The sequence below is a fragment of the Oncorhynchus keta genome, chromosome 6 (assembly GCF_023373465.1).
Source record: "Oncorhynchus keta strain PuntledgeMale-10-30-2019 chromosome 6, Oket_V2, whole genome shotgun sequence".
In the NCBI taxonomy this organism is placed as follows: domain Eukaryota; kingdom Metazoa; phylum Chordata; class Actinopteri; order Salmoniformes; family Salmonidae; genus Oncorhynchus; species Oncorhynchus keta.
The window spans coordinates 20253385-20265068 of NC_068426.1; the positions used below are offsets into that span (position 1 = coordinate 20253385).

At 41.6% G+C, this 11684-nt stretch overlaps 1 protein-coding gene and 1 pseudogene across 2 annotated transcripts in view; both read left to right on the forward strand.

The window, feature by feature from the left end:
• The window catches only part of smarcad1b (SWI/SNF-related, matrix-associated actin-dependent regulator of chromatin, subfamily a, containing DEAD/H box 1 b), a 14878-nt gene extending 10400 nt beyond the window's left edge, over positions 1-4478 (forward strand). For both annotated transcript variants that reach the window (XM_035772156.2, XM_035772157.2), the window contains exons 10-22: positions 83-182; positions 321-380; positions 550-625; positions 1103-1238; positions 1490-1621; positions 1770-1865; positions 2167-2284; positions 2431-2546; positions 2638-2826; positions 3155-3273; positions 3601-3783; positions 3940-4049; positions 4222-4478. In XM_035772156.2, the coding sequence (XP_035628049.1) occupies positions 83-182; positions 321-380; positions 550-625; positions 1103-1238; positions 1490-1621; positions 1770-1865; positions 2167-2284; positions 2431-2546; positions 2638-2826; positions 3155-3273; positions 3601-3783; positions 3940-4049; positions 4222-4283 (1497 nt within the window). In that variant the 3' untranslated portion in view covers positions 4284-4478. The remainder of the gene's footprint in view (positions 1-82; positions 183-320; positions 381-549; positions 626-1102; positions 1239-1489; positions 1622-1769; positions 1866-2166; positions 2285-2430; positions 2547-2637; positions 2827-3154; positions 3274-3600; positions 3784-3939; positions 4050-4221) is intronic.
• A 2512-nt stretch (positions 4479-6990) lies between these two features.
• Positions 6991-8471, forward strand: LOC118384846 (spindle and kinetochore-associated protein 1-like; annotated as a pseudogene).
• Positions 8472-11684: the final 3213 nt, after the last annotated feature.

Below are 11684 nucleotides of genomic sequence, written 5' to 3' on the forward strand. Positions count from 1 at the left end.
AGGCGACTCTTTTTGTTGTGCCAAGTCGGTGTCTGAAAAGTAGAGCTTCTGTAATGCACCACCTCCTGTCTTTTGTTGGCAGGGTTTGGGGAAGACCATCCAGGCCATCTCGTTCCTAGCCAGCCTGTACCAGGAGGGCAATAAGGGCCCACATCTCCTCATTGTACCTGCCTCCACACTGGGTGAGCTGTAGCAGTAGTGCTGCACACACAGATTGTATGATGCCTTGAGATCTGCATGGACAAAAATACTCAAGTGTTACTTTCCTATCCTTTTAAGATAAAAAAAAAAAAAAAACATATTTTGCTTCTCTGTTGCAGATAATTGGGTGCGGGAGCTGAATCTGTGGTGTCCCAGGCTCAAAGTCCTGGTGTATTATGGTGAGTGAATCTTCTATTCATTCTGAATTGTGTGACTCATCAGACTGTGGTTGTCATGGTTCAGGCTTTATGTTTATTTGATTATACAGACTTAACCCGTTGGTTTTAGTCACCATGAGTGACAGAATTACTAAATATAGATAGTCCTATTTATATTGTGTGTGTCTAGGGTCTGTGGAGGATCGCAAGTACCTTCGATATGATATTCTCAACAGACAGGTCGACTACAACATCATCATTTCTACGTAAGTCTAAAATCGGAGAAATTACTGTTATGCAAGAATGACAGGTGAAAAACATGTCTGTGCCCTTGAGCAAGGCACTTAATTGCTCTGGATAAGAGAGTCTGATAAGTGTTATTTATTTTTCTGTTTTATACTTGGAACTGCACTTGAGTCTAGTATTCTACAGGTTCACATCCTACTGTCTTAGCTACTGTGTGTCTTCTGAGCAAGACACTTAGCCCTAAGTGCCTCAGGTAATATCCAGCAGAATTAGTGTCGATCTTGTAAAACCAATCAGCCGTGTAAAGTCCCCCCGGCTGGGCTTCTGCTAACATGATAATATATTCAGCGTTTGACTAAACCTGAAAGGTTCCGTGTTAGCTGTACCTGTGACTCGTTCATACTTCATGGTAACCAAGCGGTTGTCATGTCTCACACACCACTGAGGACCTTGTGTGTTTGGCATGGCTCCTTGAGCTGCTGTGTTTCTGCTGCCAGGTACGCTCTGACCACCAGCAACGACAACGACCGCAGCCTGTTCCGAAAGCTCAAACTGGAGTACGCCGTGTTCGATGAGGGCCACATGCTGAAGAACATGAGCTCGCTGCGCTACCGCCACCTCATGGCCATCAATGTAAGTACATTGCAGGGGTGGGGGTCACCTTGGGCTGATAACAGCCATTATTGATTTGGCGTGATAATGATTTTAAGATAAGTTTTAATGTTGGCCTCTAAACTGTTCCGCTTCATGCCTGTCTTGTTTGTCTCCTGTGAGTCACCCCACTTTCTTCCTTTTCACTGCAATGCATTCTGATACTTTTTGTCATGGTGTGTAGACAATGTACTATATTCATCTAATCAGATTTGATTGTGATGTGATCTCAGGCTAAGTACCGTCTGCTGCTGACTGGGACTCCAGTGCAGAACAACCTCCTGGAGCTCATGTCCCTGCTCAACTTCATCATGCCCGATATGTTCTCCAGCAGCACTGCACAGCTCGCCAACATGTTTGCCATGGTGAGGCAAGAACACATGCTATACGGGGATCGCTCCAGATATATTTGTCTTAAATTTGACTCATCCGGTCAAAAAGTCTAGCTAATAAAAGCCCACTGACTATGCTAAGATTTCCTTTGGAGAGACGTCATCTTTTATTTCCTGTCAGAAATCATCAGAGGAGCGGAGCAGCTTTGAGATGGAGAGGATCTCTCATGCCAAACTGATCATGAAACCCTTCATCCTCAGACGTGTCAAGAGTGAGGTACGGAACAGCTCGGTCTAAGCTCATTACCAGATAGGGTTATGGCATGACTTGGGGACAGTGATATTCTCTACCACGGTACTTCGTACTTGAATACTATTGTGCATTGTTTTCATTGTTCATTTAGAGTTCTACTGTGCTGTTTTCTTAGGGGCTAATCTATAACTTCAGATTTCCCCGTAGTCTCTCATTGACGTCAATGCGTGACTAAGGGAAAATTCTATTTAAGTGGGAGTTAGGATTCGCCCCAAAGAGACGTTCGGTTGACATATGACTAGAGCGGCTTGCGTCTCTGCCTCAGGTGCTGAAGCAGCTCCCAGCCAAAGAGGAGAAGGTGGAATTCTGTGCCATGAGTGACCAGCAGCAGCAGCTCTACAATGCCTTAATGCAGAAGCTCAAGGGATCCACCAATGGAGAGAGTATGTTAGGGAGAGGAGGAAGGCATCTGGTTCATTTGAAAAGTGATGGAAAGCCTAAGAGAATATTAAATAGCAACACAAGTAGAATTTTAATGTGCATCGATTATCGGATTTAAAACCATATGTTGCCCATGTGTCCTCCACAGAGCGAGAACTGACCAATGTGATGATGCAGTTGAGGAAGATGGCAAATCACCCACTGCTGCACCGGGAGCATTATACCACTACCAAACTGGCTGCTATGAGTCAACTCATGCTCAAGGTCAGACCTGAAAACTTACTGGTGTTTGAAGAGAATGTTTTGATGTCAGTCTGTGATTGCTTAGACTCGGTTTGAACCTTAACCCCGTCAGGAGCCGACCCACTGTGAAGCAGACCCAGCACTGATCAAGGAGGACATGGAGGTCATGACAGACTTTGAGCTGCATCGACTTTGTCTTCAGTACCCGTCCGTACAAGACTATCAGCTGAACACAGACATGCTCCTGGACTCAGGGAAACTCAGCCTGCTCACACAGCTTCTGGCCTCTCTCAAAAACATGGTATGAAAGCTACAGTGGATCAATTGAAGACAGCGTCTTTATTATGCACTATTAAGCCTTGCCCGTAGTGATCCAGCTATAGTCTTCTCCATCTCCCTCCCTGGTGGTTTCTTCACCCCCCCTCCCCATAAAACCAGTCACCCTTTTTCCCCCCATTCCTCTACCTGTCAAACACTCCATCTCTTCCCTGCTCTCAATTACAATCACTCTTTTCTTGGCTTTCCTCCCTCCAACATGCAGTCAACCACATGTCTATATTTCTCTTTCTTTCTCTCTGATCCCTCCGGTCCTGTAGTTATTAATCACAGTGACTGTGTTTCTGTGTTAGGGGGATAGAGTGGTGCTCTTCAGCCAGTTCACCATGATGCTGGACATTCTAGAGGTGTTCCTGAAGCACTTGAAGCATCACTACATTCGACTGGATGGATCAACGCCCATGTCTGACAGGTAGGATGTTGAACTCTGTCCATACATCCGCAAGGCTATTTTTTTCCCCCTGTACTTACCATTCTGTTCAATGAGCAGAACACAGGCTGTAATTTATCTCCTAATAGGATATGACAGGCCTTAGTCATTTAGGAATGGATTGATATGTAGTAGGGACTGAAAATGGTCACAACCAGGGTTTTTTCCAAGGACTCTGGATATTATGCAAATTAAACTGTTAATCACAAATTTCTTGACATTATATTTTAAATTATGCTTATTAATAGAAGTGTCTTATATGCCTTTATGGACATTAATAGATCTGTTAATTATCCCATCCTCTTGTAGAATCGTGCTGATTGACCAGTACAACACAGAGTTGGACATCTTTGTGTTCTTGATGTCTACTAAGGCTGGTGGCCTGGGCATCAACCTGACCTCAGCCAATGTGGTCATCTTGCATGACATTGACTGCAACCCCTACAATGATAAGCAGGCCGAGGACCGCTGTCACCGTGTCGGACAGACGAGGTCAGTGAGGATCGGGAAACTGTGTTTTCCCCCAAGCAGTTTGCTAACTTTACCCGCCATACCCAGGCTATGCGCTTCCTTTGAGCTTGTGTTGCTCATACAGTAGATGTGAGTGTATATACCTTGTAGTTAAATTCTGGCATCTTTATGTTGCAGGACTGTGAAGGTGATTAAGCTGATCAGTAAGGACTCTATAGAGGATGGCATGCTCCGCATCGGTCAGAAGAAACTCAAGCTGGAGCAGGATATGACTGCTTCCCAGGACGGTGAGCTCATTATCCCCTCCTATCTCTCACATTAACCACCATATACTGTACCGCGCATGCCGATACCAACACATACCAACATTCATTTTCATATAGCCTGCCAATGAACATATTCACTGACAGTCGATTGATAGATTTTACAGGCTAAAACTAGATGCATTTCCTTTGTCAGGAGATGAGGACTCGATACCAGAAGACATGGCCTCCCTTCTGAAGGCGTCACTGGGGCTGTGAGGATGTATCCATTTGTCTGGAGGGGTCCTCCACGTTGTCGATTTGTCAGGGCATTCAGAGCCATGGATGCCGCATGTGTCCTCTTATCTTCACTGTACTGTATGTACGAATAGTTTCTTAAGTTCATTGCCTTATGATGTTTCTAAGACATTTTGTGTCACTGTTGCAACCATTTGTAATAAAAGATTACAAGCAGTGATGTCCAATTTTCCATGATTTTATGTGGGGCTACATTTTGAAGCGCAGGCGCAGTCTGGATGGCTGAGCAACTGCATTGCAGTGATGATCATTCTGAACACAGCGGGAAGATTCGAATAGTGCTAGCTACCAATACGGAGGTTGTAGGAAACAACCGGCAGAACATTACATTAGCCAACTAGCCGAGCTGTTTCCCACGTTTAAAAGTAGCCAACTCGCCAGAACATGTTTTACAAACCGGTGATCTTGTGTAGATTCGGATAAACTAACGTTAGCTAATTTAGCTAGTTAGCCAGCGTTGTGAATGTGGTTCTCGAAATTCCTAATTTACTTGATTGAGCTAGTATGGATAGACGGTCTATGAGATTGGCTTGATTAACTAACCTAGATGGCTAGCTATGTATTTTCACTTAGTAGTCTTGTTCCAAAATCTTTGCATAACTACTGTAGCAAAGTTGACAAGTACGAACACAAGACAAAGCTTCATAGCTACTATATGCTTTTTTAAACTATATTGTGAAGTTAGTTACTTCTGTTTTATTTGTAAATAGCAAGCTAACATGTGCCTTAGTATAAACGGTATCATGAAATTGATACATGTATAGCTACATATATTAATCTATACATTCATCCGGTAAAGTCCAGCTAATTCTAAGGTTATACGTTATGTACCTAAAGCATTGTTTTTTTAAAAGATAAATGACAAAAATCGTTGTAATCAACTCTCATATTTTCTGCTATTTAATTTATTTTGGGTAACAGACATTTATAACATAAGTATTCACACCCCTTTGCTATGACACTCCAAATTAAGCTCAGGTGTATCCAATTTCCATTGATCACCCTTGAGATGCGATTACAACTTGATTGGAGTCCACCTGTGAACAATTCAATTGTTTGGACATGATTTAGAAAGAAACACACCAGTCTATATAAGGTCCTACAGTTGACAGTGCATGTCGGGCCTGAGGGGTTCGTGCTGATTGTACAGTGATTGTGGCAGCCGGTTAAATGGCTTTCCTTTGGAAGGCAATATGTTTGTCAGGAGAGGTGCAGTATTATCATAAGGAGACATACTTGGAATACGGAGGAGGAATGGAGTGGAAAAGAGGCAGATGAGGTCAGAGCGAGCGAGAGAGAGAGGGAGGAAGAGGGTGAGCTTGAGTTGTTAAAAATGTCAGGAAAATAAATGGAAGTGAATGAGTTCAAAGTATCGTAAGTGGGAGGTGTGGGGGTGTTCTCGGAGCCCAGTTTCAGGGTGGGTGACAACCGAGTTGGGTGCTGTGGAATCGGCGAGGGTCATCAGAAGTGGTCTTGTGATAATTGTTTGTATTTCTGCTGGTCAGAGGGAGAAGGTTCTCCGTGTTAAATTAATGGGGGCAAGAAATGTGAATTGTTTTTCTCTCAAGAAAAGGGTGCCATTTGAAAGGAGTGATTTACTGGGGTAGTAAAAGTTATGGAACTACCCAAACTGTCTAAAGCTGGCCGTCCAACCCAACTGAGCAACTGGGAAGAAGGACCTTGGTCAGGGAAGTGACCAAGAACCGAATAACCACTCTGACAGAACTACAGAGTTTCTTGGCTGAGATGGAAGAACTTGCCAGAAGGGCAATAGTCTTTGTTGTGGAATTATTAGATTACATGTTAGATATTGCTGTACTGTTGGAACTAGAAGCACATGCATTTCACTACACTCACAATAACAGCTGCTAACCATGTATATGTGACCAGTTAGACTTGATTTGACCAATCTGGGCTTCATGGGAGAGTGGCCAGATGGGAGCCATTCCTGAGAAAAAAAGCACATGAAAGACTGAGAAGGCAAAATATTCTGTGGTCTGATTAGACAAAAATTGAACTCTTTGGCCTGAATGCGAAACGCTATGTCTGGCGCAAACCAGGCAAATCACCATCGCTACCGTGAAGCATGTCAGCGTCATGCTATGGGGATGCTTTTCCACGGGCAGGGACTGGGAGACTGGTAAGGGAACAATGAATGGCGCCGAATACAGGCACATCCTTAATGAGAACCTGCTTCAGAGTGCAAATGACCTTAGTCTGGGGAGAAAATGTACGTTCCAACAGGACAATGAGCCAAAGCAATGCTGGAATGGCTTCAGAACGTGACCGTCCTTGAGTGGCCCAGCCAAAGCCCATACTTGAATCCCATTTGAAAATTTGTGTAAAGACTTGAAGATTGCTGTTTTACCGCTGCTCCCCATCTAACTTAACAGAGCTTGAGAAAATCTGCAAGGATGAATGGAAGAAAATCCCCAAAACCAGATGTGCAAAGCTGATAGACACCGTTGATGACCCAAAGCTGTAATCGCTAATAAAAGTTCATCTTCAAAGTATTGACTCTGGTGTGAATAATTTTCTACATATTTGAAAAAATGTCTAAACATGTTTTCACTTTGTCATTATGAGTTATTGTGTGTAGAAGGGTAAACATTTTTTTTTAAATCCATTTTGAATTCTGGCTGTAACATAACATGTGGACTAAGACTTTATGAAGCCACTGTATTCAAGATTCATATGTCAAAGTGGCCATTGAATGAACAGGAAATCTTCTGGGCTTTTTTTCATTTCATTGAGCAGCACCATATTCTAATCTTTCAGCAATTTGAGCAATCAGCAATCATTGTGAGTTTGAGGATATAATCCTGCATTTGAACGACCGGATTTCATCCATCAGACAGGTCTTGTAGCTGCGGACAGTTGGTATGATGATCTGGTACATACGGGGCATGTCTCTTGTCGAAGGGATAATTTTTATCTTATGTAGTTAGTGTTTCAGCTAACTGAGAAGAGAGCTCACCTCATCAAACAGAAACTCAGTGGTTTTCTGACAGCATCAGGTCATTCATCACCTTCTTGGAACATAACTTAAAATTTGAGGCTTATTTTCAGCAAATTATCATGACAAGCTGATCATTCTAGGGAAGATGGGACAAATGTCCTTTCAATAGATGGACTCCTTGATCAGTTTGAATAATGTGTTGGCTGCCAAAAAGACCTGAAGAATTTAAAGGTATTGCGTACATGCTTCACATTCTATTTTTACAGGTCCTTTTTAGCTTGTCTGGATTGCTTTATCTTAAACTATGCTATTTGTCCTTTATGTCAGTGTGAAATCTAAGTTGTAATTGTAACCCTGGACTGATGGGGATTGACTTATTTTTGTCACAAGAACTAGAGGAGTGCTTCCTGAAGGAGGTACAGGATAGAACGCAGCTTAGGGTCAACATGCCAAGGTAGGGACAGCCAGCTGTCCAGTAAGGATTCTGTGTGTTGTAACAGGAGAAGCTACAGAGTACCAACCAAATTCATTGTAAATGTTTTGTCCTATTTAAAATAAAATCTCCTTTGATACCCCAGTGGAAGAGGGCCTGTGAGACAGAGTGGACCTGTGGATGTGCAGCCAACCCAGCAGGAGCACCTCAGGAAAACCTCCAAGACCCAGATCAGAGAGATGAAATTCATCAACTACCTAGAGTTTAAGACAATCCCTCAGTAGGTCCTTCTGTAGCTCAGTTGGTAGAGCATGGCGCTTGTAACGCCAGGGTAGTGGGTTTGTTTCCCGGGACCACCCATACGTAGAATGTATGCACACATGACTGTAAGTCGCTTTGGATAAAAGCGTCTGCTAAATGGCATATATTATTATTATATTAGTGAGTCCCCCTCAGTAACACACATGGTCTTCCATATACTTTTAGTGCAGTTTTATTTGAGATGTTACTGCAGATCTGGCGGTTTTACCAGTAAAATAAATACAATTACTCTATCACTCTTTTCTCTTGATACATGAAAGGCTGTGTGACATATGACCAGCTGAACGCTTCTGTGACAAGCGTTAACACAGCCGTAACAGGGAAGTAAAAAGTCTTGCACCTGCCAGTAAAAACCCTGAATAATGCCACACGCAAGCTTCATCAGCGATTTAAGGAGGACGATGCAAAAGGTACCTCACTCAAACTACAGTTCTAAACAAGGGTTTGTACTTTCCTTCCCTATGACACAAAACACGGTTGATCATTGCTGTTGTAGGAGTTGTATAATTTATTCCAAGAAAGTACCATTGTGTTCTGATCCAGATAGTTTTGACAACATTTGGTCAAGGATGGCAGCCTGGGTGTCTTATCTTGACCTGGTCGCTGTTGTAAATGAGAACTTGTTCTCAACTAGCCTACCTGGTTAAATAAAGGTGAAAATAAAAAAAAGATGTGCAAAAAAGACATACTGGGCTATAATTTCTCAAAGAAAGACATTTTGTTTAAAGGGGAATTGTAGTTAATGTGATTTTCTTGCTTTTTGTTTATATTTCAACACCAGGTGGAAATAAGACCTGGTTGCCTCGGTCAGGTGGCTGACACTTGGCCGCAAGTGATTCTTCCAGTAAAACCATAACCCCAAGCATTAATCAATATCCACAAGGAAATTGTTAATTGACCACAAAATCATTATTTTGCAATGGCCATCTCAATGTTCAGACTTGAACCCCATTGAAAACCTGTGGTTTGAATTGAAGAGGACAGTCTAAGGATATCAAGGATCGTGAAACTTTCTGCATGGAGGAATAGTCTCAGACCCCCCGAAACGTTCTCCAATCTCATAAAATATTTTAGAAAAGGCTGTGTTAACCTCGCAAAGGGAGGGTGCTAGAGTATTGAAAATGGATGCCAATAATTTTGACCCATCTTAAAAAATATATATATATATATATATATTTGTTAAACAAAATCTTGGAGCAATTGTATAAAATATGATTTCCCCTAAAAGATTTGATCACACACTATACAGTTGAAGTCGGAAGTTTATATACACCTTAGCCAAATACATTTCGACTCAGTTTTTCACAATTCCAGACATTTAATCCTAGTAAAAATTCCCTGTCTTAGGTGAGTTAGGATCACCACTTCATTTTAAGAATGTGAAATGTCAGAATAATAGTGACTTATTTCAGATTGTATTTCTTCCATCACATTCCCAGTGGGTCAGAAGTTTACATACACTCTATTAGTATTTGGTAGCATTGCCTTTAAATGGTTTAACTTGGGTCAAATGTTCCGGGTAGCCTTCCACAAGCTCCCACAATAAGTTGGATGAATTTTGGCCCATTCCTCCTGACAGAGCTGGTGTAACTGAGTCAGGTTTGTAGGCCTCCTTGCTTGCACACGCTTTTTCAGTTCTGCCCACAAATGTTCTATAGGACTGAGGTCAGGGCTTTGTGATGGCCACTCCAATACCTTGACTTTGTTGTCCTTAAGGCATTTTGCCACAACTTTGGAAGTATGCTTGGGGTCATTGTCCATTTGGAAGACCCATTTGCGACCATGCTTTAACTTCCTGACTGATGTCTTGAGATGTTGCTTCAATATATCCACAATTTTCCGTCCTCATGATACCATTTTGTGAAGGGCACCAGTCCCTTCTGCAGCAAAGTACCCCCACAACATGATGCTGCCACCCCTGTACTTCACGGTTGGGATGGTGGTGTTTGGGCTTGCAAGCCTCCCCCTTTTTCCTCCACAAACATAACGATGGTCATTATGGCCAAACAGTTCTAATTTTGTTTAATCTGACAGGAGGACATTTCTCCAAAAAGTATGATTTTTGTCTCCATGTGCAGTTGCAAACCGTAGTCTGGCTTTTTTTATGGCGGTTTTGAAGCAGTGGCTTCTTCCTTGCTGAGCGGCCTTTCAAGTTATGTCGATATAGAACTCGTTTTACTGTGGCTATAGATATTTTTGTACCTGTTTCCTCCAGCATCTTTACGAGGTCCTTTGCTGTTGTTCTGGGATTGATTTGCACCTTTCGCACCAAAGTACGTTCATGTCTAGGAGACAGAACACGTCTCTCCTCCTGAGCGGTATGACGGCTGCGTGGTCTCATGGTGTTTATACTTGCGTACTATTGTTTGTACAGATGAACGTGGTACTTTCAGGCATTTGGAAATTGCTCCCAAGCATGAACCAGACTTGTGGAGGTCTACAATTGTTTTTCTGAGGTCTTGACTGATTTCTTTTGATTTTCCCATGATGTCAAGCAAAGAGGCAGTGAGTTTGAAGGTAGGCCTTGAAATACAGGTACACCTCCAATTGACTCAAATTATGTCAATTAATCTATCGGAAGCTTCTAAAGCCGTGACATAATTTTCTGGAATTTTCCAAGCTGTTTAATGGCACAGTCATCTTAGTGTTTGTAAACTTCCCACTTCAACTGTAGCTCAGTATGTATTTATTTCATATTTTTTTGCTCATCTTTATCAAGGGTGCCAATAATTATGGACCTGACTAATCGGCTACAACAGGACAATATTGACTAAGGGAGAGGATGAAAATAAAACAACTAATTATATGGAGAACAGTGGCTGAGGCTCTTATAGTTTATGTGCCTGGTTTAGATTATTTATTTATGCGAGTCGGTTTCGCTTCCAACAAATTATTTATTTAAAACGTTGTATTGGCGCCTTTTTAATTGTATTATCCATGTGGTGATAAAGATGACTGTCTATAACAAACATGTTTTATATTGGTATAAAGGAAAAATCTCCCTTATAATAATTAAATTAATATTTTGGATCAAGTGTTATATTCATGTCAATTGTATGCAAGGTGTAATAATCTATTTGCAGGATGCACGTAAGTTGGATCTTATTCTTAACTACAAGGATATGCATTTGTTTTTGAGGGAACAGGAGGTTTTTTGACATGATAACTTTTGGTCAATTTCAGCTGGGTATACATTAACTTGGACTGGCACAGTTATTGTATAATCGTGTAACCAAAAAGTATAGTCTTCAATTTAGGTGAAGGGGGATTTAACTTTGTATTCAAGTAGATAGATATAGTTTACCCAAGAGCAGGTTTATTTTTTATTTTTAACATGAATAGGGTAAAGTTGGTAATCATTTTAAAAGCCAAGCAGAACCTCATGGTTGGAATGAGAAGCTTCGTTTCCAAACATGGTCAAAACCATTTGTTTATGAGACATAGGTAACAGCAAAGCTGTGTTGTATTCATTAGGTATATATTTTTCAAATATAAATTACAAGCTCAACACACACACACACACACACAATTATGACTAACCCTGTTATTTGCATGACAATCATTACCCAAATTTCCATAATCGTCACAGCCCTAACGTTAACATATCACCACTTTCAGTTAGACATTTGTTTTAGTTGAGTCTCATTTA